Source organism: Eschrichtius robustus, chromosome 11, assembly GCF_028021215.1.
Source record: "Eschrichtius robustus isolate mEscRob2 chromosome 11, mEscRob2.pri, whole genome shotgun sequence".
Lineage (NCBI taxonomy): Eukaryota > Metazoa > Chordata > Mammalia > Artiodactyla > Eschrichtiidae > Eschrichtius > Eschrichtius robustus.
The window spans coordinates 8,113,928-8,136,422 of record NC_090834.1 but is presented as its reverse complement, the minus strand read 5'-3'; the positions used below and the strand labels follow the sequence as shown (position 1 = coordinate 8,136,422).

Here is a 22,495-nt window from a genome sequence, read left to right as displayed (position 1 = left end):
AATTAATATACAGAAATCTGTGGCATTTCTGTACACTAATAACAATCTATCAGAAAGAGAAATTAAGAAAACAATCCTATTTCCAACTGTATTAAAAAGAATACCTAGGAACAAAATTAACCAAGGAGGCTAAAGAACTGTATACTGAAAACTATAAGACATTGATGAAAGAAACTGAAGAAGACATAAATGAATGAAAAGACATTTTGTGCTCATGGACTGGAATAATTAATATTGTTAAAATGCAAATACTACCCAAAGCAGTCTACACATTCAATACAATCTGTATCAGTATTCCAATAGTATATTTCATAGAACCAGAACAAATAATTCTAAAATTTGTATGAAACACTAAAGATCCCAAATAGCCAAAACTATCTTAAGGAAGAAGAACAAAGCTGAAGGTATCATGCTCCTGGATTTCAAATTATACTACAAAGCTGTAGTAATCAAAACATTATGGTACAGGCACGAAAACAGACACACAGATCAATGGAACAGAATTGAGATCCTAGAAGTAAATCCATGCACATATAAACAATTAATTTACAGCAAAGGGGCCAAGAATATAATGATGGAGAGAAGACAGTCTCTTCAATAAATGATGATGGGAAAACAAGAGAGACATATGCAAAAGATTGAAACTAGATCACTATTTTATACCATACACAAGAACAAATCAAAATGGATTAAAGCCTTAAATGTAATGCCTGAAAACATAAAATTTCTAGGGAAAAACATTGGTAACCTCACTGACATCAGCCTTAGTGATGTTTTTGTGGACCTGACTTTAAAAGCAGGGGAAACAAAAAGCAAAAATCAACAAATGGGCCTTCATCAACTAAAAAGTTTCTGAACAGCAAAGGAAACCATCATCAAAATGAAAGGCAACTTAGTAAATGAAAAAAGGTATTTGAAAATTATATATCTGATAAGGAGTTAACATCCAAAATGTATAAAGAACTCATACAACTTAAAACAAACAACCCAATTTAAAAATGGGCAGAGGATTTTTAAAAATATTCTATTTATTTATTTATTTATTTATTTATTTATTTATTTGGTTGTGGCTCACAGGCACCTTAGTTGTGGCTCACTAGCTTCTTAGTTGTGGTATGAGAACTCTTAGTTGTGGCATGCATGTGGGATCTAGTTCCCTCACCAGGGATTGAACTCGGGCCCCCTGCATTGGGAGCGCAGAGTCTTAACCACTGTGCCACAAGGGAAGTCCCTGGGTAGAGGATTTGAATATCATTTTTCCAAAGAAGACATACAGATGGTCACCAGCACATGAAAAGATGCTCAATCATCAAGGAAATGCAAATCAAAACCAGAATGAGATACCACCTCACACCTGTTAGAATGGCTATTATCGAAAAGACAAGAAATAAGTTTTGGAGAGGATGTGGAGAAAAGGGAACTCTCATACACTGTTGATGGGAATGTAAATTGTTGTAGCCACTATGGAAAACAGCATGGAAATTCCTCAAGAAATTAATAAGTGAACTACCATATAATTCAGCTATTCCACTTCTGGTTATTTATCCAGAGAATAAAAAAAAAATTAAAAAGATATTTCACTCCTATGTTCATTGTAGCATTATTTTTCAATAGCTAAGATATGGAAACAAAGTGTCCATCGATGGATGAATGAATAAAGAAGATGTGGTTTATATGTCTACAATGGAATACTATTCAGCCATAAAAAAGAATGGAATCTTGCCATTTGTGACAACATGGTTGGACCTCGAGGGTATTCTACTAAGTGAAATAAGCCAGAAGGAAAAAGACAAATACCATATGATTTCACTCATATGTCAAATCCAAAAACAAAACAAACAGAACAAACAAAACAAAACTCATAAGATACAGAGAACAGATCAGTGGTTACCAGAGGGAAGGGGGCTAGGGGTAGGTGAAAAAGGTTAAGGGGGTCAACTGTATGGTGATGAATGGTAACTAGACCTTTGGGAGAATCACTATGTAGTATATAGAGATGTTGAATTATAACCTGAAACTTATATAATAAAAAAAAAAGAGAGAAAATGAAACTCAGAAAAAATTAAACTATGAGAAAAAAGAGACAATGTTAACTTAGAGAACAAGTGGTAAGAAATGATGGGTCTTGGTAAACACTTTTTGAAGAGAGAGCCAACAGGACTTGCTAATACATTGAATGTGTGGTGGGGTGGGGGGGGTAAGGAAAGAAAAAAGAGAAATCTATGATGGCCCTTAGTTTTTAGCCTGAGCAACTGGGTGAATGGTGCAGTGATTGGGTGACATGGGACAGAATGTGAGAAAAGTGAGGTGAGGCTAGAGCGGGGAGACAGGTGTGTGGAGGGTATGATGTTGGAGTGAGTTGGGATATGAAATCAGTTGTTTGTTTTGGGGCATGTTAAGTTTGAAAAGCCCATCAAATGCAGATTTTTAAAAGGCAGTGGAGAGTTTAGGGAGGAAGGTAGAGATTTGCCAGTCATCAGCATATAGAGGGTATTTAGAACTATGACATGTGATCAGTAATAGGGTAAGAAGACCAAGGACTGAGAAAGTCATATCGCTCCATAGCCTCAGATTTTTGGTACTGAACTGAAAAGAAAAAATAAAAACCTGAAACTCAAGCCACTAGGTGTTATTATTATTTATGGCTGGTGGTGCTGTTGTTATTGTTGTTTCACACAGCTCTTGTGCACCTGCTTGCATAGTGGCCATGCCCAATAAGCACAGTGTTTTCAGTCTGGCTTTCACACTGTGGCCTATGCTGCTTGCTAAGAATCCTCCTGAATGAGTACAGTCAGACTTGTGTCTACTGATTGTCTTCTAAGAATCCGCCAAATGGCGGCATCGGAATAATGGAAGTAGCAAAAATAAGTCCCCCAACCCAATACCCCATAAAGCCAGTTGGTGGTACTGAATGGTAGGAGATGGGACAGAAGAAAGAAGGGTAAACTATTGATGCGTATTGAGAAACAAAAGATAACCTTATAATTAAATATATATATATTATGATTCAAATTATGCCCCACTATACCTGTGATACTAAACTTGTGGCTAGTTCATCAGTTTTGAATTACTGGGTACCTCGGTTGACCTGAGCAGAAAGTCCTCAGCACAATGTCTTTGGAGCTGCATTCCAGACTTCTACTGGGGGGAGGAACTTTTCTGGGATGAGGAGGGGAGTATGGAGCTGTTACAGGAATCTCACTTTCGTATACTGCGTGTGAGCACACACTCTCAGGAAACGTCTAAGACATGGAAAGGAGGCTGTGTCCTCTTTCTAACCTTGCATTGTCAACATTTTGGCACGTTTAAGTCTTTGAAATGATAAGCGCTGTTTTTTTTCTCTTGAGTATATTGATATCTTGTAAATGTACTAACGCCCTCTTACTCCTTCTCCACCCATCTCTGGATGGTGCCAAGAGCTCCAGTGTTGCCTTGTTCCTCTTCTCACATGACTAAGCTTTTCACCTCTCATCTGATGCCCATTTGGACTTTAATGATCAAAAACTATCTCAGCTCAAGGCCTCAAGAAGAAGATGTTCTGTTCTCCTAACCCCGCAGGCTGCACCTAAGGCTTATGTTCCCAGGCTTATCAGGATTACATTCTGCTGAACTACTGGGTCCACAACCCTCCTCCTACCCTGTCTGGAGCTACATGAAGCTCTCAAGAAGACCCCTTGCATTATTGCCCCTCTTTGAGAGCAGGATCCAGTCTGACTTTCCCTGGCGCTGTGAGTCATGACCACGAGATGCACTTCTCTCAGGGCCTCATCTCCTTGACTTTGGTTATGCAACACCTCCTTCTGCAGTTTCATCATTTTATTCCTTCCTCTGAGGCTTCTCCCAGGTTGAAGTGCTTAAAATAATCTCTCTTTCCTTCTTTCTTCATTCCTCCAAGCAGCTTCAGCATCCCAGCTCTGTAATGACAGACTTCCTGTGTTCCAAGGATCAGAAGCAAAGCTTGCTTCTCTAACCAATGCTTGTTAAGACTCTACTTCAATGGATTTAATTCAACAAATGCTTACATATTGAGAAAAGAATAAGCTCCAGGTGGGCAACATGAAAGTCATAACAAGAGCAGCAATAGTGGGAATGGAGAAGGAAATGACAGTCCTGATCTTATGAAGACAGCACAGACTGGACTCTGTCAGTGGTGTAATGTGAAATGAGAGAGGAAGAGGAGTCAAAGACAAGGCTGACTATTTTCATATCATGGGTCTCAGCTGTGCTGTGGGAACACACAGGAGGAACAGGGAGGCGGAGGAGGAGTCCTGGAAGAAAGAACATTTATACCAAGACCTGTGGTTGAGGCATTTTCCTAGCATGTGCAAGAGAGAATGGGGCTTCTGCAGGGAGATGAGGAAGGTTCTCCATTGTGGAAGCTTAGGGTGCATGCTGAGTGGGGCTGTCTGCATAGCAAGCAACCAGGAGAGAGCATCACCCTACCCTGGGAGATTTCCAGGACCCTCCAGCCTTCCTCACAATGACCCAGAGACTCAACTCTCTTTCTTTCCTTCCCACACTACCACTATCCACTTCATGTTTTGAGATTTTCTCCATCTATGCGTGGCCATGCAATAGGCTACTAGGCTCCATGACCCTACATACACTTTTCAGTTTTGGGATTTTACTGCTGATCACTTCAAACACAAGAACATTATAAGAGTTTTAAAAATCTTACCAATTTAGGGACTTCCCTGGTGGTCCAGTGGTAAAGAATCCACCTTCCAATGCAGGGGATGCGGGTTCGATCCCTGGTCAGGGAACTAAGATCCCACATGCTGCGGGGCAACTAAGCCCACACGCCACAACTACTGAGCTCACAAGCCTCAACTAGAGAGCCTGCATGCCACAAACTACAGAGCCCACGTGCTCTGGAACCCGTGCGCCACAACTAGAGAAGAGAAAACCCACATGCCACAACTAGAGAGAAGCCCACATGCCGAAAGACCCCCCATGCCTCAATGAAGATGCCGTGTGCCGCAACTAAGACTTGATGCAGCCAAAAATAAATAAATACATACATAAATAAAATATATATATATATATATATATATATATATATAAATCTTACCAAGTTATTATAATCTCTGGTCTATGAAAACCAGCTACCTTCTTTCCATGGGTGATCATTATAGCATCATGCTCAGTGTTGGATGAAACTCTGTTTAAACCTGGATTCTCCACTTGCTGGTTGTGTGACCCTGTGTGTGTCCTTTAACCTCTCTATCCTTAGGGGTTTTTTACTCAGAAAAAAAATAAACAATGGTATCTATCAAGAATAATTGTGAGGACTAAATTAGTACTTATGAGCTATTTAATTATTTTAAAATATACTTTTTGAGGAGGCCTGGAGACGTCATCAGTGGAAATGACAGACGAGGGAGCTTGAAAGGACTGTCCCTCCACAGAAACACTGACCAAAAGAGCAAAATTCATTGCAATCCACTTTGTCTAAGGTTTGTCTACAGCAACCAAGAAATGATGAATCAGAATAAGGCAGCTTAAACATGGTAGGAAAGGGCTTCCCTAGTGGCGCAGTGGTTGAGAATCTGCCTGCTAATGCAGGGGACACGGGTTCGAGCCCTGGTCTGGGAAGATCCCACATGCCGTGGAGCAACTAGGCCCGTGAGCCACAACTACTGAGCCTGCGCGTCTGGAGCCTGTGCTCTGCAACAAGAGAGGCCACAATAGTGAGAGGCCGCAACTAGAGGAAGCCCTTGCACAGAAACGAAGACCCAACACAGCCAAAAATAAATATAAAAATAAATAAATAAATAAAAGAGCCTTCCCTAAAAATTAAAAAAACAAAAAAACATGGTAGGAAAGTTCCGTGGCATTTTTAAAATAACAGATTTCTCCCAGCTTGCTTCCCACATCTACACACACACACACACACACACACACTCACACACACACACACACACAGAGAGAGAGGAAATAAGAAGGGGGAATGTGCTTCAGTAAACTGGTCAGGGATAGTCTCAATGTAAGTAGTAAACTCAGCAAAACAGAAGGTTATATGCCACCATGGGACTGCTGGTCTCTGAGCATGACCTTCATCACTGGTGAATTTACCTTGGAAAGTAGAAGAGGAATCCCTTATTTCTCCTTAGCTGAGGTCACCCTTAGAAAAAATTCTCACATTCACAGAAAGATAGGGAAGATGAGAAGGCAGAGGGTTAGGTACCAGATGAAGGAACAAGATAAAACCCCAGAAAAACAACTAAATGAAGTGGAGATAGGCAACCTTTCAGAAAAAGAATTCAGAATAATGTTAGTGAAGATGATCCAGGACATCAGAAAAAGAATGGAGGCAAAGATCGAGAAGATGCAAGAAATGTTTAACAAAGACCTAGAAGAATTAAAGAACAAACAGAGATGAACAATACAATAACTGAAATGAAAAATTCACTATAAGGAATCAATAGCAGAATAACTGAGGCAGAAGAACGGATAAGTGACCTGGAAGACAGAATGGTGGAATTCACTGCTGTGGAACAGAATAAAGAAAAAAGAATGAAAAGAAATGAAGGCAGCCTAAGAGACCTCTGGGACAACATTAAATGCAACAACATTCGCATTATAGGGGTCCCAGAAGGAGAAGAGAGAGAGAAAAGACCCGAGAAAATATTTGAAGAGATTATAGTCGAAAACTTCCCTATCATGGGAAAGGAAATAGCCACCCAAGTCCAGGAAATGCAGAGAGTCCCATACAGGATAAACCCAAGGAGAAACATGCCAAGACACATAGTAATCAAACTGGCAAAAATTAAATACAAAGAAAAATTACTGAAAACAGCAAGGGAAAAACGACAAATAATATACAAGGGAACTCCCATAAGGTTAACAGCTGATTTCTCGGCAGAAACTCTACAAGTCAGAAGGGACTGGCATGATATATTTAAAGTGATGAAAGGGAAAAACCTACAACCAAGATTACTCTGCCCAGCAAGGATTTGATTCACATTCGACGGAGAAATCAAAAGCTTTAGAGACAAGCAAAAGCTAAGAGAATTCAGCACCACCAAACCAGCTCTACAACAAATGCTAAAGGAACTTCTCTAAGTGGGAAACACAAGAGAAGAAAAGGACCTACAAAAACAAACCCAAAACAATTAAGAAAACAGTAATAGGAACATACATATCGATAATTACCTTAAACGTGAATGGATTAAATGCTCCAATCAAAAGACACAGGCTCGCTGAATGGATACAAAAACAAGACCCATATATATGCTCTCTACAAGAGATCCACTTCAGACCTAGGGACACATACAGACTGAAAGTGAGGGGATGGAAAAAGATGTTCCATGCAAATAGAAATCAAAAGAAAGCTGGAGTAGCAATACTCATAGCAGGTAAAATAGACTTTAAAATAAAGAACGTTACAAGAGACAAGGAGGGACACTACATAACAATCAAGGGATCAATCCAAGAAGAAGATATAATAATTATAAATATATATGCACCCAACATAGGAGCACCTCAATACATAAGGCAACTACTAACAGCTATAAAAGAGGAAATCGATAGTAACACAATAATAGTGGCGGACTTTAAAACCTCACTTACACTAATGGACAGATCATCCAAACAGAAAATTAATAAGGAAACACAAGCTTTAAATGACACAATAGACCAGATAGATTTCACTGATACTGATAAGACATTTCATCCAAAAACAGCAGATTACACTTTCTTCTCAAGTACGCACAGAACATTCTCCAGGATAGATCACGTCTTGGGTCACAAATCAAGCCTCAGTAAATTTAAGAAGATTGAAATCATATCACGCATCTTTTCTGACCACAACGCTATGAGATTAGAAATGAATTACAGGGAAAAAAACGTAAAAAATCCAAACACATGGAGGCTAAACAATACGTTACTAAATAACCAAGAGATCACTGAAGATTTCAGAGAGGAAATCAAAAAATACCTAGAGACAAATGACAATGAAAACACGACAATCCAAAACCTATGGGTTGCAGCAAAAGCAGTTCTAAGAGGGAAGTTTATAGCAATACAAGCCTACCTCAAGAAACAAGAAAAATCTCAAACAAACAATCTAACCTTACATCTAAAGGAACTAGAGAAAGAAGAACAAACAAAACCCAAAGTTAGCAGAAGGAAAGAAATCATAAAGATCAGAGCAGAAATAAATGAAATAGGAATAAAGAAACAATAACAAAGACCAATAAAACTAAAAGCTGGTTCTTTGAGAAGATAAACAAAATTGATAAACCATTAGGGAGACTCAACAAGAAAAAGAGGGAGAGGACTCAAATCAACAAAATTAGAAATGAAAAAGGAAAAGTTACAACAGACACCACAGAAATACAAAGCATCCTTAGAGACTACTACAAGCAACTGTATGCCAATAAAATGGACAACCTGGAAGAAATGGACAAATTCTTAGAAAGGTATAACCTTCCAAGACTGAACCAGGAAGAAATAGAAAATATGAACAGACCAATCTCAAGTAATGAAATTGAAACTGTGATTAAAAATCTTCCAACAAGCCCACTGAATTGGGCGATTGGGATTGACTTGTATACAGTGATGTGTATAAGACTGATGACTGATTAAAAAATAAAATAAAATAAAAATAAAAAAGGAAAAAAAAAATCTGCCAACAAACAAAAGTCCAGGACCAGATGGCTGCACAGGTGAATTCTATCAAACATTTGGAGAAGAGCTAACAGCCACCCTTCTCAAACTCTTCCAAAAAATTGCAGAGGAAGGAACACACCCAAACTCATTCTATGAGGCCACCATCACCCCGATACCAATACCAGACAATGATACTACAAAAAAAGAAAATTACAGACCAATATCATTGATGAATATAGATGCAAAAATCCTCAACAAAATAATAGCAAACAGAATCCAACAACACATTAAAAGTGTCATACACCATGATCAAGTGGGATTTATCCCAGGGATGCAAGGATTCTTCAATATATGCAAATCAATCAATGTGATACACCATATTAACAAACTGAAGAAGAAAAACCATATGATCATCTCAATAGATGCAGAAAAAGCTTTTGACAAAATTCAACACCATTTATGATAAAAACTCTCCAGAAAGTGGGCATAGAGGGAACCTACTTCAACATAATAAAGGCCATGTATGACAAAGCCACAGCAAACATCATTCTCAATGGAGAAAAACTGAAAGCATTTCCTCTAAGATCAGGAACAAGACAAGGATGTCCACTCTCACCACTGTTATTCAGCATAGTTGTGGAAGTCTTAGCCACGGCAATCAGAGAAGAAAAAGAAATAAAAGGAATACAAATTGGAAAAGAAGAAGTAACACTGTCACTGTTTGCAGATGACATGATACTATACATAGAGAATCCTAAAGATGCCACCAGAAAACTACTAGAGCTAATCAATGAATTTGGTAAAGTTGCAGGATACAAAATTAATACACAGTAATCTCTTGCATTCCTATACACTAATGATGAAAAATCTGAAAGAGAAATTAAGGAAACACTCCCATTTACCATTGCAACAAAAAGAATAAAAAACCTAGGATTAACCCTACCTAGGGAGACAAAAGACCTGTATGCAGAAAACTATGACACTGCTGAAAGAAATTAAAGATGATACCAACAGATGGAGAGATATACCATGTTCTTGGCTTGGAAGAATCAATATTGTGAAAATGACTATACTACCCAAAGCAATCTACAGATTCAATGCAATCCCTATCAAATTACCAAGGGCATTTTTTACAGAACTAGAACAAAAAAATCTTAAAATTTGTATGGAGACACAACAGACCTCGAATAGCCAAAGCAGTCTTGAGGGAAAAAAACAGAGCTGGAGGAATCAGACTCCCTGACCTCAGACTATACTACAAAGCTACGGTAATCTAGACAATATGGTACTGGTACAAAAACAGAAATATAGATCAATGGAACAGGATAGAAAGCCCAGGGATAAACCCATGCACCTACGATCAACTAATCTATGATAATGGAGGCAAGGACATACAATGGAGAAAAGACACTCTCTTCAATAAGTGGTGCTGGGAAAACTGGACAGCTACATGTAAAAGAATGAAATTAGAACACTCCCTAACACCATACACAAAAATAAACTCAAAATGGATTAGAGACCTAAATGTAAGACCGGACAGTATAAAACTCTTAGAGGAAAACATAGGAAGAACACTCTTTGACATAAATCATAGCAAGACCTTTTTTCATCCACCTCCTAGAGTAATGGAAATAAAAACAAAAATAAACAAATAGGACTTAATGAAACTTAAAAGCTTTTGCAAAGCAAAGGAAACTACAAACAAGCTGAAAAGACAACCCTCAGAATGGGAGAAAATATTTGCACACGAATCAACGGACAAAGTATTAATCTCCAAAATATATAAACAGCTCAGGCAGCTCAATATTAGAAAAACAAACAACCCAATCAAGAAAATGGGCAGAAGACCTAAATAGACATTTCTCCAAGGAAGACATATAGATGGCCAAGAAGCCCATAAAAAGCTGCTCAACATCACTAATTATTAGAGAAATGCAAATCAAAATTACAATGAGGTATCACCTCACACCAGTTAGAATGGGCATCATGAGAAAATCTACAAACAATAAATGCTGGAGAGGGTGTGGAGAAAAGGGAACCCTCTTGCACTATTGGTGGGAATGTAAATTGATACAGCCACTATGGAGAACAGTATGGAGGTTCCTTAAAAAACTAAAAATAGAATTACCATATGACCCAGCAATCCCACTACTGGGCATATACCCAGAAAAAGCCATAATTCAAAAAGACACATGCACCCGAATGTTCATTGCAGCACTATTTACAATAGCCAGGTCATGGAAGCAACCTAAATGCCCATCGACAGACGAATGGATAAAGAAGATGTGGTACATATATACAATGGAATATTACTCAGCCATAAAAAGGAACGAAACTGGGTCATTTGTAGAGACGTCGATGATCTAGAGACTGTCATACAGAGTGAAGTAAGTCAGAAAGAGAAAAACAAATATCGTATACTAACGCATATATGTGGAACCTAGAAAAATGGTCCAGATGAACCGGTCTGCAGGGCAGAAATTGAGACACAGATGTAGAGAACAAACGTATGGACACCAAGGGGGGAAAGCAGCAGGGGTGGTGGTGGTGTGATGAATTGGGAGATTGGGACTGACATATATACACTAATATATATAAAATGGATAACTAATAAGAACCTTCTGTATAAAAAAATAAAATAATTCAAAAATTCAATAAATAAATAAATAGAGCTCTCCTGGTGATAGTAGAATCGTTGAAACAGCACATTGAAAATACAGAACATTTAATTTGAGCTGTAAGCTGTACGGGAACAATGGGTAGATGATTCTTCATTGTTGACTGCCTCCCTAGTTACTTTAACATCCACGTTACCTTCTCCAGCTCCCAGCACTCTAGGAATGAACTATCTAGGGAACTGTGGACGTATTGAACAATTCTGAGACTCCCAGCCAGTCCTCGGGGATGCTGGGTCTCATGGTAGAAAAGAATACGCACAGAAGCTCTCCCCAGAGACACTTCTTTCATGTTCTTTCTTGGATCTGCACATATTGTCTGAAAGTTACATTTTCACATCCCTCAAGAGGGTAGAACTTCTCTGGTTTCGTGTAGTCTCAGTCAGCCAGAACTGTGCTGCTCCCTTGCTTGAAGGAAAAGAGACAAGATTTTCTGATCTGACTGTTCCTTCAAACCCTGATCTAGAAGAAACTGTTCTTTTCCTGCCAGATCACTGGTATAAATCCTATGGGTACTGGGAAAACCCCAGGCGCTTAAGGTCATTGGGCTGCATTGGAACAGTAACTGTGGTTCTTCATCTTGTTGACCTTCCTCATCACATGTGGCATCTGCCTGAGGTGAGATTTCTTTCCTCAAATCAAATCCTGCCACTCACCACCAGCTCCATTAACCTATCCAAAAATGTCATTGTGTGAAAATACCTCTATTACCAATGAATTTCAGGATATTTTTACTGTATTCACCATGGAGAGTAGATCTATGTCTTCTGAAAATAATGGTAACCGATTGGAAAGTGGATTTCCATTCAAGAAACATCATTTTTATTGTTTTGCATGGTAACGTTGGAGATGCAAACCAAAAATCCTAGTGCATAATCTAAACATCTTCTAATCATATACATAAAGATGTAATTGAGTACTCACCTAGTCACTCTCAGAGTTGAGGAAAATCCAGGGCTACTCTTCTGGACTAACTGGACCTCCAGAACTCTGTGATGGAGAGAAGGGTATCATGAGTAAAGGGGTCATACAGACTCCACATGAGGTTTGGGGCAATAGGCAAAAGGAATTCATTCCTGAACACTTTTAAGTCATGGGTCTGTAATTTATGACATAAGAATAATTATTTTGGGGTGCCCTAAGAGGATAGGAAAAAGGATTAGGAGCACTGAGAAAAGGTATCGAATGTGGCCCAGTAAGAAAATCAGGTATTATGGGATACTAAGACTGGGAGTGTGAATTTGAGGAGATTTTAGGAGAAAAGTAAGTCAATAAAATAGGGTTCAAATATAAGCAAGTAATTCAGGTGGATCAGTAAAGCTGAGAGGGGGAAATTTCTGCTTCAGGAGAAGTGGTAAAATAATATCATCGGAGTGTAATTAAGTGAGGAGACAGTTTCTTGTGGGGCAGAGGAAGAAAACCTTCCCTTGTTTCGTGTGTGCCACCATTAGTCAAAGAATTAAATACGGAATTCCTAGAAGGAAAGGAGGGGAGATCTCAAAAAATCGAAGAAAGAAATGTATAGGTGTAAGAGAAGATGCTAAATGTCAGGGCATTGAGAGGAGGGAAAGGGACAGATCTTCTAGTGAATATGCAGAACACAAAAACCAGTGATGTCGAGTGTGTGTGTGTGTGTGTGTGTGTGTGTGTGTGTGTGTGTGTGTTAGAGAGTAATACATGATTACTTCATGGTGTTATTTCAAAGCTTCACCAGAGTCCTAGGTGCCACAGGTAAGCAGTTAACTAGTTATATCCCCTTCCTCCTTCCTCCCTGTATGGAAATGTCCATTTGCTCTTTGGGCGTGTAGTAACAACCCCCAGTGTATTCTGGAGAGCATCTCTTCCATACGTCACTCTTGCTGTCCCTGCCTCTTCAGCCAACATCCGTCTTAGACTACTACCCCACTTTGCTGTAGACCTATAGTGTGCTCTATTGCAGTCTGCTTCCTTCAGGTTGCTGTTTCTTTCCCCTGTATTTCTTTGCCCTAAGCATGGGCACAGACCCTTCCTTCAACTCCTTGCAATGACAGCACAGACTAAGCTGCAACTCCCATCACAATTTTTGGAAGGTATAGGAATAACTGAAGGAAACTAACAGAAAACTTAGAATGAGATACCAAATATGGCTGTTCTTAGAATCCACAGGCTCAATCCCCTCTACAGGAATTTTACATTCAATCACCACCCTAACTGATTACCTAGTCATTCTCAGAGTTGAGGTACCCCCCCCCTCCCCATTCCTGGCTCGACATCAAGTGGGAAGGACCAGCTTACCTCCCTCCAGGTGAAGTAATCTCAAACCTCTCTCTTAGTAAAAGTCTAAGTCTCAACCACCGGGAACTCCAAGTACGGAAAGCAGTTTCCCCCTCAGCTCTCATTTTCTACCCCAGGGTTTAATTTGTTCCAGGATGATTGACAGCGGGAAACTATTTCCTTCATGATTATCCTCTGTCAAGTCGTCTGAATCTAACCTCTCCACCTCTCTTCCCCATTCCCTATAGTACTGAGTTTTAAAGGCTCTGTGCTTAGCCCTCTTTTGGACTTCCTGCATTCCAATTATTTACACTCATATATTCTCTCAGCTTGAATGAGCATCTCAGTGTAAATGGCTCTGAATCCAAGCCATCTAGCCCGGATTTATCCTTGTATTCTCCCACAGTGTGGTATAATGAAAAGACCACAGAACATGGCATCAAAAATCCTGAATGCTAGGACTGAAATAAATCGGGTCCAGGACTTACCTAGGCAGTCCCTCTTCCCCACAATTTGCCAAAAAGAAAAAATTTTAGAGTCCCTGGTTTCCCTAGGAGCAGGAAATACCTTTGAAGGACTTCCGCAATGTCCCCACCCCTAGCCCTTCCTGGGGAAGCCCAACCTGGTAGATATATAAACAGGCACCTTGCAGCTTCCTGCTCTAACCTGATGTTTTCTCCCTCCAAAATGGACAACTCCCTCCTGCTGGGACTCCCCATCCTCCTCTGCTGCTGTAGAGGTGAGTCCCTATGGTTGACAGTTGGAGACACGTGTCCAGGATCCCGGAACGGGTCGGGGTTCGCATGACAGAAGTTCTCTTATGAGAGCCATATGGTAACAGAAGCTGTCATTCTGATGCCATGACTTTTGTCCACAACGCATCATGTCCCTGGGACCTTCACCAAAGTCTTAGTCTGCTCTTGCAGAAGGAAACAGGTAGATTATAAAGGAATTGAAAAGATTTTCACAGAAGCTGTGAGGTGAGGTTTGTAAAATGAGGTCTTCAGAGAGTGTATCTTTTTCTTTTTTTCCAACAGTACTGTACGGGTCATTTGCAGACAAAGAACATGGAAGTGAGTAGAAATGGATCAGTGGTGTGGGATGGGGAATTTGGGGGGAGGGAGGAGATGAAAGGGGTAGGATGAGCACTGAGGGTTGAAAGGAATCCAGAGATAGACCCTGAATTTCAGCACTCAACAACTTCTTCCAGCAGGATCGGGCTGGGATGGGAGCTGATTTTAAGTTTGATGAAAAAACATGAGCAGCAGTTGACAAGGCTAAGGATGAGTGTATTAAAAAGCAAGAAAAAGGGAAAGGGGGAAGTGGAATGTTGATTTTTAAGGCACTAGCTGGCTAAATCCAAAGTGTAGCAATTTCATGGATTTCAGATGCTTTCCCCCTTGTCAGCTTCCAGGCGCATGTAGGTAAGAAAGTCACATAGGTCAATTAAAAAGAAGGGAATGAGGCACACACACACAAAATGGTGCACTTATCTTTTTCCTTTGAGTCTGTGCTGTATCCTAAGAGATGGGTAGGGGAGGCTGAGAGTCCCTCTAGAGGTGAAGAGAATTGAAAAGAGGGAGAGGTGCGGATATGCCACGTGATGGGGGACTAGGCTTTGGAGGGACATAAGAGCCTAGAGTGTCTCCAGGTTAAGAGTGCAGGATGGGCCTCATGTGTTACAAGGCTTACAGTGACCTTAGGCAAGGGTAAATCTTAGAGAAAATTGCAGATATGTTTTATTTCTCTTTGCCAGCACAGGCCATGAACTATTTGTTGGTGAACACCGTATTCCTGGTGAGTATGAAGAAGACCTGACCTGATTATCTCAGTTTTGATTTTGTTCCCCTTTTCCTTAGCCCTCCACCTGTTTTACAGGCTAAAACTTCTGAGACCATAAACTTTAGCCCCTCTTTTGACTTAGCCTATTTTAATAGAGGTAGATGCCCATGTTTTTTTAAAAATTTATTTATTTATTTATTTATGGCTGTGTTGGGTCTGTTTCTGTGCGAGGGCTTTCTCTAGTTGCGGCAAGTGGGGACCACTCTTCATGGCGGTGCGCGGGCCTCTCATTATCGCGGCCTCTCTTGTTGCGGAGCACAGGCTCCAGACGCGCAGGCTCAGCAGTTGTGGCTCACGGGCCCAGTTGCTCCGCGGCATGTGGGATCTTCCCAGACCAGGGCTCGAACCCGTGTCCCCTGCATTGGCAGGCGTTTTCTCAACCACTGCGCCACCAGGGAAGCCCGATGCCCAAGTTTAATGACTCTCTGACAAAGCCCTCGGGGCTCCCAGCGGACTTCAAATTTGAAAGGGGAGGTGGGTCCTTTCATAGCAGTGTGAGACCCTCTCTCACTTCGATTTCCCTACTCTCTGGCCCAAATTATAGAAATTATTCAGTGTAGGATGTGCCACCTCCAGTTTCCAGGGGAGAAGTGTTCCAGAGGTAGAGGAATATGTACTGCAACAATGGAAGAGGCTTGCACAACTGGGAGGATTTTCAGAAGTAAGTTGTGGGTTTGGGGAAGGAGGAAGGGGCAGAGGAAGCAGACAGGGATACATTAGTCATAGTAAAAAGGTGGGACCTTACTTTAGCTCAGGCAGTCTCAACCCTGGGATGACTGACTATCTCTACCCCATCGCATGCCATAATGAAAAATAGATAGAGGCAGTCTCTAAGGGGTGGGGGTCTGTAGCTATGGAATCAATATTTTGAGAAGCCTGAAGAAAACAGAGGAGACAATTGGGGGGAAAGGAGAGGCACAGTACGGCCAGTGGAGAACAGCTGGATGTTGGAGTGAGGAGGCCAGTTCTTTGTCTTTGTCCCTGCCTGGACCTCCTTGTGGGTGGTTTTAAACTGTGAAAATAGAGGGGCCAGTGTCAGCAATAAATATCGACTAAATGGCTTTTCATGGGTAAGACTAAACATCATGATTTCTCTGTTTTCCTAGCCTTTGTGCTGAGCGATTCCTTAGTATTTCTAACCCTTACTTAAACCAGTGTTAACATTCTCAGTGGAAACATCCAGCTTGGGCAATCCTTGAATTGCTGCTGTCATCACATCCCCATATCCAGGAATTTTTTTTTTAACTACTCTGCTATTGCTTTTCTTTTGGGAAACCCCCAAATTCCAACATCTTCCGATTCTTCACATTTGAATAATCGAGCCTTGAACTACACATGGTTGTTTTTGTATGCTGGTGCAGGCTGGAAAGAAGGTGTTTTTTTGTTTGTTTGTTTGTTTTTCCAGAAACCTCTTTGCTGATCTGTTTCTCCTCCTTCTGCAGATGATGGTACACCCTGGTTAACCTTTAGGGGCTGCCTAAAGAACTGTGCTAATGTGAACAATATAAAATGGAGTGTCTATCTGGTGAACTTCAGGTGCTGCAGGAGCCGTGACTTGTGCAATGAAGACCTCTAGAAATCACTGGTCCTTTTCTGGCTCCAGTCTCTGGGTGGGTGACATTGTTGGCACCACCTCTTCACAATGATTTTCTAAAAAAACACATTTCAGATTGCAAACGTATGGCTCTGCCTTCTGCATATGTAAGAAAAAGCCCTCTCTTTTTCTATCAATAGATTCTCTGCCTTGGCCCCTGGGTGAGTGAGGGGTAGGGAACACCTTGAATACAAGATCAACACATCCTGCAGGTTGTTACAGAACCTAGTGCTCTCACTGAATACCCAAGTTGCTTCAGAACAGGAAGAAGATAGGTCAGTTCTTTTCCCTGCTCCTTCCCTTCCTGCTGTGACAGAATATTTTCATTTTTTTCTCTTGGTATTGTTCTTCTTATCTCTCTCCAATTAAAGCGTATAACTCTGGCCTCATGGGGAGGGAGGGGGCAACATGAAAAGAGATGACTTAAGTCTTCATAAATTTTGTTCATGAATGCTATTCCCAGAGTGAGGAGCAGGGCAGAATATAGAAAGAAATTTGTTAAAGAGCTATGAAGAGAAAAAGATTTTCTGCCTTGTAGAAGAAGACTCTCTATGGAGTTGGGGGTTGGAGAAGAAAAGGAGAAGGCATGCCTGGAATTCTAGAGATAGTATTTGCACTCTGCTTCCCTGGCAAACTCATAGGAAGGCATCAACCCCTAGACAGGGAAGAGCTGTAGTATGCTTCCAAGGAGATGAGACCAGAAGTAGCCACACAAATATTCCCATGCCTGCGGCGTGGCATGGAGGAAGCTGAGGTCTGTGGGGTCTGAGGAAGCCACGTGGGTCTGTCCACGAGACACCTCAGCAGCAGTCTCTGTGGAGAGCTGTCCCCACGACCAGATGCCTTTCCTCACCACCCACCTCCACCTCACACACGCTCAGGTCTCCCGCTTGTACAGTTCCAGCACGTACATCCTGCAGGTTGTTACAGAACCTAGTGCTTTCACTGAATACCCAAGTTGCTTCAGAAAAGAAAGAGGATAGGTCAATTCTTTTCCCTGCTCCTTCCCTTCCTTTCCTCTTTTTCCCTTCCTGGGAAAAAATAGGGGTCGGAAAATGTATGCTCACAAGGATTGATTACTGATTCCTGACAAACTGGTAGGATGAGGCCTGAAAAGGGTGATTAATTAATATTATAAAAATATCATAAAGAAAGTTACATTTCTTCCATACCCATATTGTGTTTTCTTCTTTCTTTCCTCGCCAAACCCTTCCTTAATTTCATCAACAAATATTTATTTAAAAAGTCCTGTATTTAAGGCACTGCTCACCTTAGGATACCGCAGTCGTGACGGCTATCCTCATGGTATCTAAAGCAAGAAAGAAAATATAAAGAGATAATTAAACATGTGAGTTGAAACAAAATAATAAAAAATAAACAGGTGGGAATATTTGGTATAAAATATAACAAATCAAAAAAAAAAGCCCACAATAGATGAAATATTATATGTATTTCTTGAAAAAGATGAGCAAAGAATTAGGCAGTTGGAAGACCAGAATGAGGAACTCTCCCAGAATACAGTAAGAAAGAAGAAGATGTAGAAAAGATGACCATAGAATAGAAAGGCTTACAGAGTACAGACCTAAGAAATAAGGAAAAACATAAGCTAAATATAGTAAAACATAAGTTATATATAGTAAAACATAAGTTAAAGACTATGAAAGATGACAAATCTTTAAGCACTTCCAGTGAGAAAGAGCATGAAACGCATAAAGGGAGAAAGAATAAATGCCAAAGTCTTAACAAAGAAACTTAGAACAATGTATAAATTCAGAAAAAGTCATGTCTAAGTTTTATTTCTGGCATAGCAGATTGTTAATTAAGATAGCCGGTTTCATGGAAGAGTGCAACAATCTTTGAAGTCAAGGTTCTTAAAAGAATCTTTTGGTAAGGGAAAAAAACATAATAAAAAAAAATTTTTTATAACTTTCTCCCCATGGATAAGAGAATAAGAATGATACTTTGTGGATGTTCTCAATGTATTTATTTATCAGAACCTGCTTTATGACAAAAAATATTTTGTATTTTGTGCAGCTATAGAATATTTTCTCATTCTTATCTTTCTGGGACTCTTTAAGGTTAATCTAGTATTTGTCATTTTATCTTCTCTATTACCTTTTTAATTATACATTCTTTAATAATTCTTTTAATAGTTATGCATACTTAACTCTTTACAGTCTACCTTAAATTAGTACATTTACCACCTTATTAGCAACCCAAGAACACTGTAAGAATTTGACTCCATTTACTCACTTCTGCTTCTTGTGCTACTATTGTCACTGTGTTGTTGTTGTTTATTGTGGTAAAACATACATAAAACAAAATTTACCATTTTAATCATTTTTAAATATACAGTTCAGTGGCATTAAGTACTTTCATGTTGCTATACAACCATCACCACCATCCATCTCCACATGGATCCTACATCCACATTTTTCATCCTACAAAACCGAAACTCTGTATCCATCAAACAATACTCCCATCCCCTGGCAGCACATTCTACTTTCTGTTTCTGAGTTTGACTATGTTGGACACCTCATAGAAGTACAATCATCCAGTGTTTGTCCTTTTGTGACTGACTTATCTCACTAGCATAATGTCCTCAAAGTTCATCTATGCTGTAGAATGTGCCAGAATTTCCCTCCTTTTTTAATGCCAGATAATATTCTATCGTAGGTATATACCACATTTTGTTTATCCATTCATCCATTGATGGACATTTAGGTTACTTCCACCTTTTAGCTATTGCAAATAATACTACAATGAACATAGGTGTACAAGTATCTGTTCAAGTCTCTGCTTTCAATTCTTTAGGGTATATATCCAGAAGTGAAATTGTTAGATCATATAGTAATTCTATGTTTAAATTTTTGAGGAACTGCCATACTGTTTTCCACAGGAGCTACATAATTTCACACTCCCACCCAGAGTGTACTAGAGCTCCAATTTCTCCACATCCTTACCTACACTTGTCATTTTCTGTTTTTATGTTAGTAGCCATCCTAATGGGTGTGAAGTGTTATTTCACCGTGGCTTTTTTTTTTTTTATATATATAAATTTATTTATTTTTATTTTTGGCTGCGTTGGGTCTTCGTTGCTGCACGCGGGCTTTTCTCTAGTTGCGGCGAGCGGGGGCTACTCCTCGCTGCGGCGCGCAGACTTCTCATTGCGGTGGCTTCTCTTGTTGCAGAGCATGGGCTCTAGGCACGTGGGCTTCAGTAGTTGTGGCTCTCGGGCTCAGTAGTTGTGGCTCGCGGGCTCTAGAGCGCAGGCTCATTTGTTGTGGCGCACGGGCTTAGTTGCTCTGCGGCATGTGGGATCTTCCCGGAGCAGGGCTCGAACCCATGTCCCCTGCATTGGCAGGCAGATTCTTAACCACTGCGCCACCAGGGAAGCCCTCATTGTGGCTTTTATCTGCGTTTCCCTAATGATTAGTGATGTTGAGCACCTTTCCATGTGCTTATTGGCCATTTGTGTATCTTCTTTGGAGGAATTCAAGTCCTTTTGTCCACATTTTAATCAGCTGGCTGTCTTTTTTGTTGCTGTGTTATAGGAGTTTTTTTTTTTTTAATACATTCTGAATATGATCTCTTATCAGGTATACAATTTGCCATTCCATGAGTTGCCTTTTCACTTTGTTGATTCTGTCCTTTGATGCACAGAATTTTAAATTTTGACATATTCCAATTTATCTATTTTTTCTTTTGCCTCTTATATCTTTTTTAAAATTGAGATATAGTTGATGTACAGTATTGTATAAGTTACAGGTGTACAGTATAGTGGTTCACAATTTTTAAAGGTTATACTCCATTTATACGTATTATAAAGTATTGGCTATATTCCCTGTGTTGTACAATATATCCTTGTAGCTTATTTTATACATAATAGTTTGTACGTCTTAATCCCCTACCCTTATATTGCCCTTCCAACCTTCCCTCCTCCCACTGGTAACCACTAGATTGTCCTCTATATCTGTGAGTCTGCATCTTTTTTGTCATATTTACCAGTTTGCTGTCGTTTTCAGATTCTTCATATAAGTGATATCATACAGTATTTGTCTTTCTCTGTCTGACTTATTTCACTTAGCATAATACCCTCCAAGTCCATCCATGTTGCTGCAAATGGCAAAATTTCATTCTTTTTTATGGCTAAGTAACCTTCTTTACCCATTCATCTGCTGATGGACCCTTAGGTTGCTTTCATATCTCAACTACTGTAAATAATGTTGCTCTGAATACTGGGGTGCATGTATCTTTACAAATTAGTGTTTTTGTTTTTTCCAGATATATACACAGGAGTGGAATTGCTGGGTCGCATGGTAGTTCTATTTTTATTTTTTTGAGAAACCTCCATAATGTATTCCACAGTGGCTGCACCAATTTACATTCCCACAAGCAGTGGGTTCCCTTTTCTCTACACCCTCACCAGCATTTGTTATTTGTGTTCTTTTTGACAATAGTCATTCTGACATGTGTGGGGTGATATCTCATTGTGGCTTTAACTTGCATTCTCTGAAGATTAATAATGTTGGGAATCTTTTCATGTGTCTGTTGGCCATTTGTGTGTCTTCTTTGGAAAAATGACCATTTAGGTCTTCTGCTCATTTTTTAATCAGATTGTTTGTTTTCTGATATTGAGTTGTACGAGCTGTTTGTATATGTTGAATACTAATCCATTGTCAGTCAAATCTTTTGCAAATATTTTCTCCCAATCCATAGATTGTCTTTTCGCTTTGTCAGTGGTTTCCTTTGCCATGAAAAAGCTTTTAGGTTAAATTGGTCCCATTTGTTTATTTTTGCTTTTATTTCTTTTGCTTTAGGAGACTGTTCCAAAATTATTGCTACAATTTCTACTAAGAAGTGTTCTGCCTATGTTCTCTTCTAGGAGCTTTATGGTTTCATGTCCTACATTTAGGTCTTTAAACCATTTTATTTTTGTATACGGCATGAGAGAATGTTCTAATCTCATTGCTTTACATGTGGCTGTCTGGGTTTTCCAGCACCATTGTTGAAGAGACTGTCTTTTCTCCATTGTATATTCTTGCCTCCTTTGTTGTAGATAATTGACCATAGGGGCATAAGTTTATTTCTGGGCTCTCTATTCTGTTCCATTTATCTATGTGTCTGTTTCTGTGCCAATACCAATTGTTTTGATTATTATAGCTTTGTAGTATAGTCTGAAGTCTGGGAGGATTATACCTCCAGCTTTATTCTTTTTATTCACAATCACATTGGCAATTCAAGGTCTTTTGTGGTTCTATATAAATTTTAGATTATTTGTTCTAGTTCTGTGAAAAATGTCCTGGGTATTTTGATAGGGATTGCATTAAATCTGTAGATTGCTTTGGGCAGTATGGTCATTTTAATTATATTGATTCTTCTGATCCAAGAGCATGGGATATCTTTGCATTTATTTGTATGATCTTCAATTTCCTTCATCAATGATTTATAGTTTTCAGGGTATAGGTCTTTTACCTCCTGGTTAAGTTTATTCCTGGGTATTTTATTCTTTTCAATG

The 22,495-nt window shown here is 39.7% G+C and overlaps 1 protein-coding gene and 1 long non-coding RNA gene across 2 annotated transcripts in view; one reads left to right on the top strand and one right to left on the bottom strand.

Annotated features, from left to right (window-relative positions):
- The window catches only part of LOC137771904 (uncharacterized), an 82,018-nt gene that overhangs the window by 7,918 nt on the left and 51,605 nt on the right, over positions 1 to 22,495 (bottom strand). Inside the window, exons 3-4 of the long non-coding RNA XR_011075424.1 lie at positions 18,248 to 18,286; positions 12,213 to 12,278 (exon numbers count right to left, since the gene is read on the bottom strand). This is a non-coding gene — a long non-coding RNA (uncharacterized lncRNA). The remainder of the gene's footprint in view (positions 1 to 12,212; positions 12,279 to 18,247; positions 18,287 to 22,495) is intronic.
- On the top strand, positions 14,229 to 16,959 carry PATE1 (prostate and testis expressed 1). The gene is given in 3 exon segments (XM_068554113.1): positions 14,229 to 14,313; positions 15,874 to 16,044; positions 16,826 to 16,959. Coding segments are annotated over 3 exon segments (390 nt in total).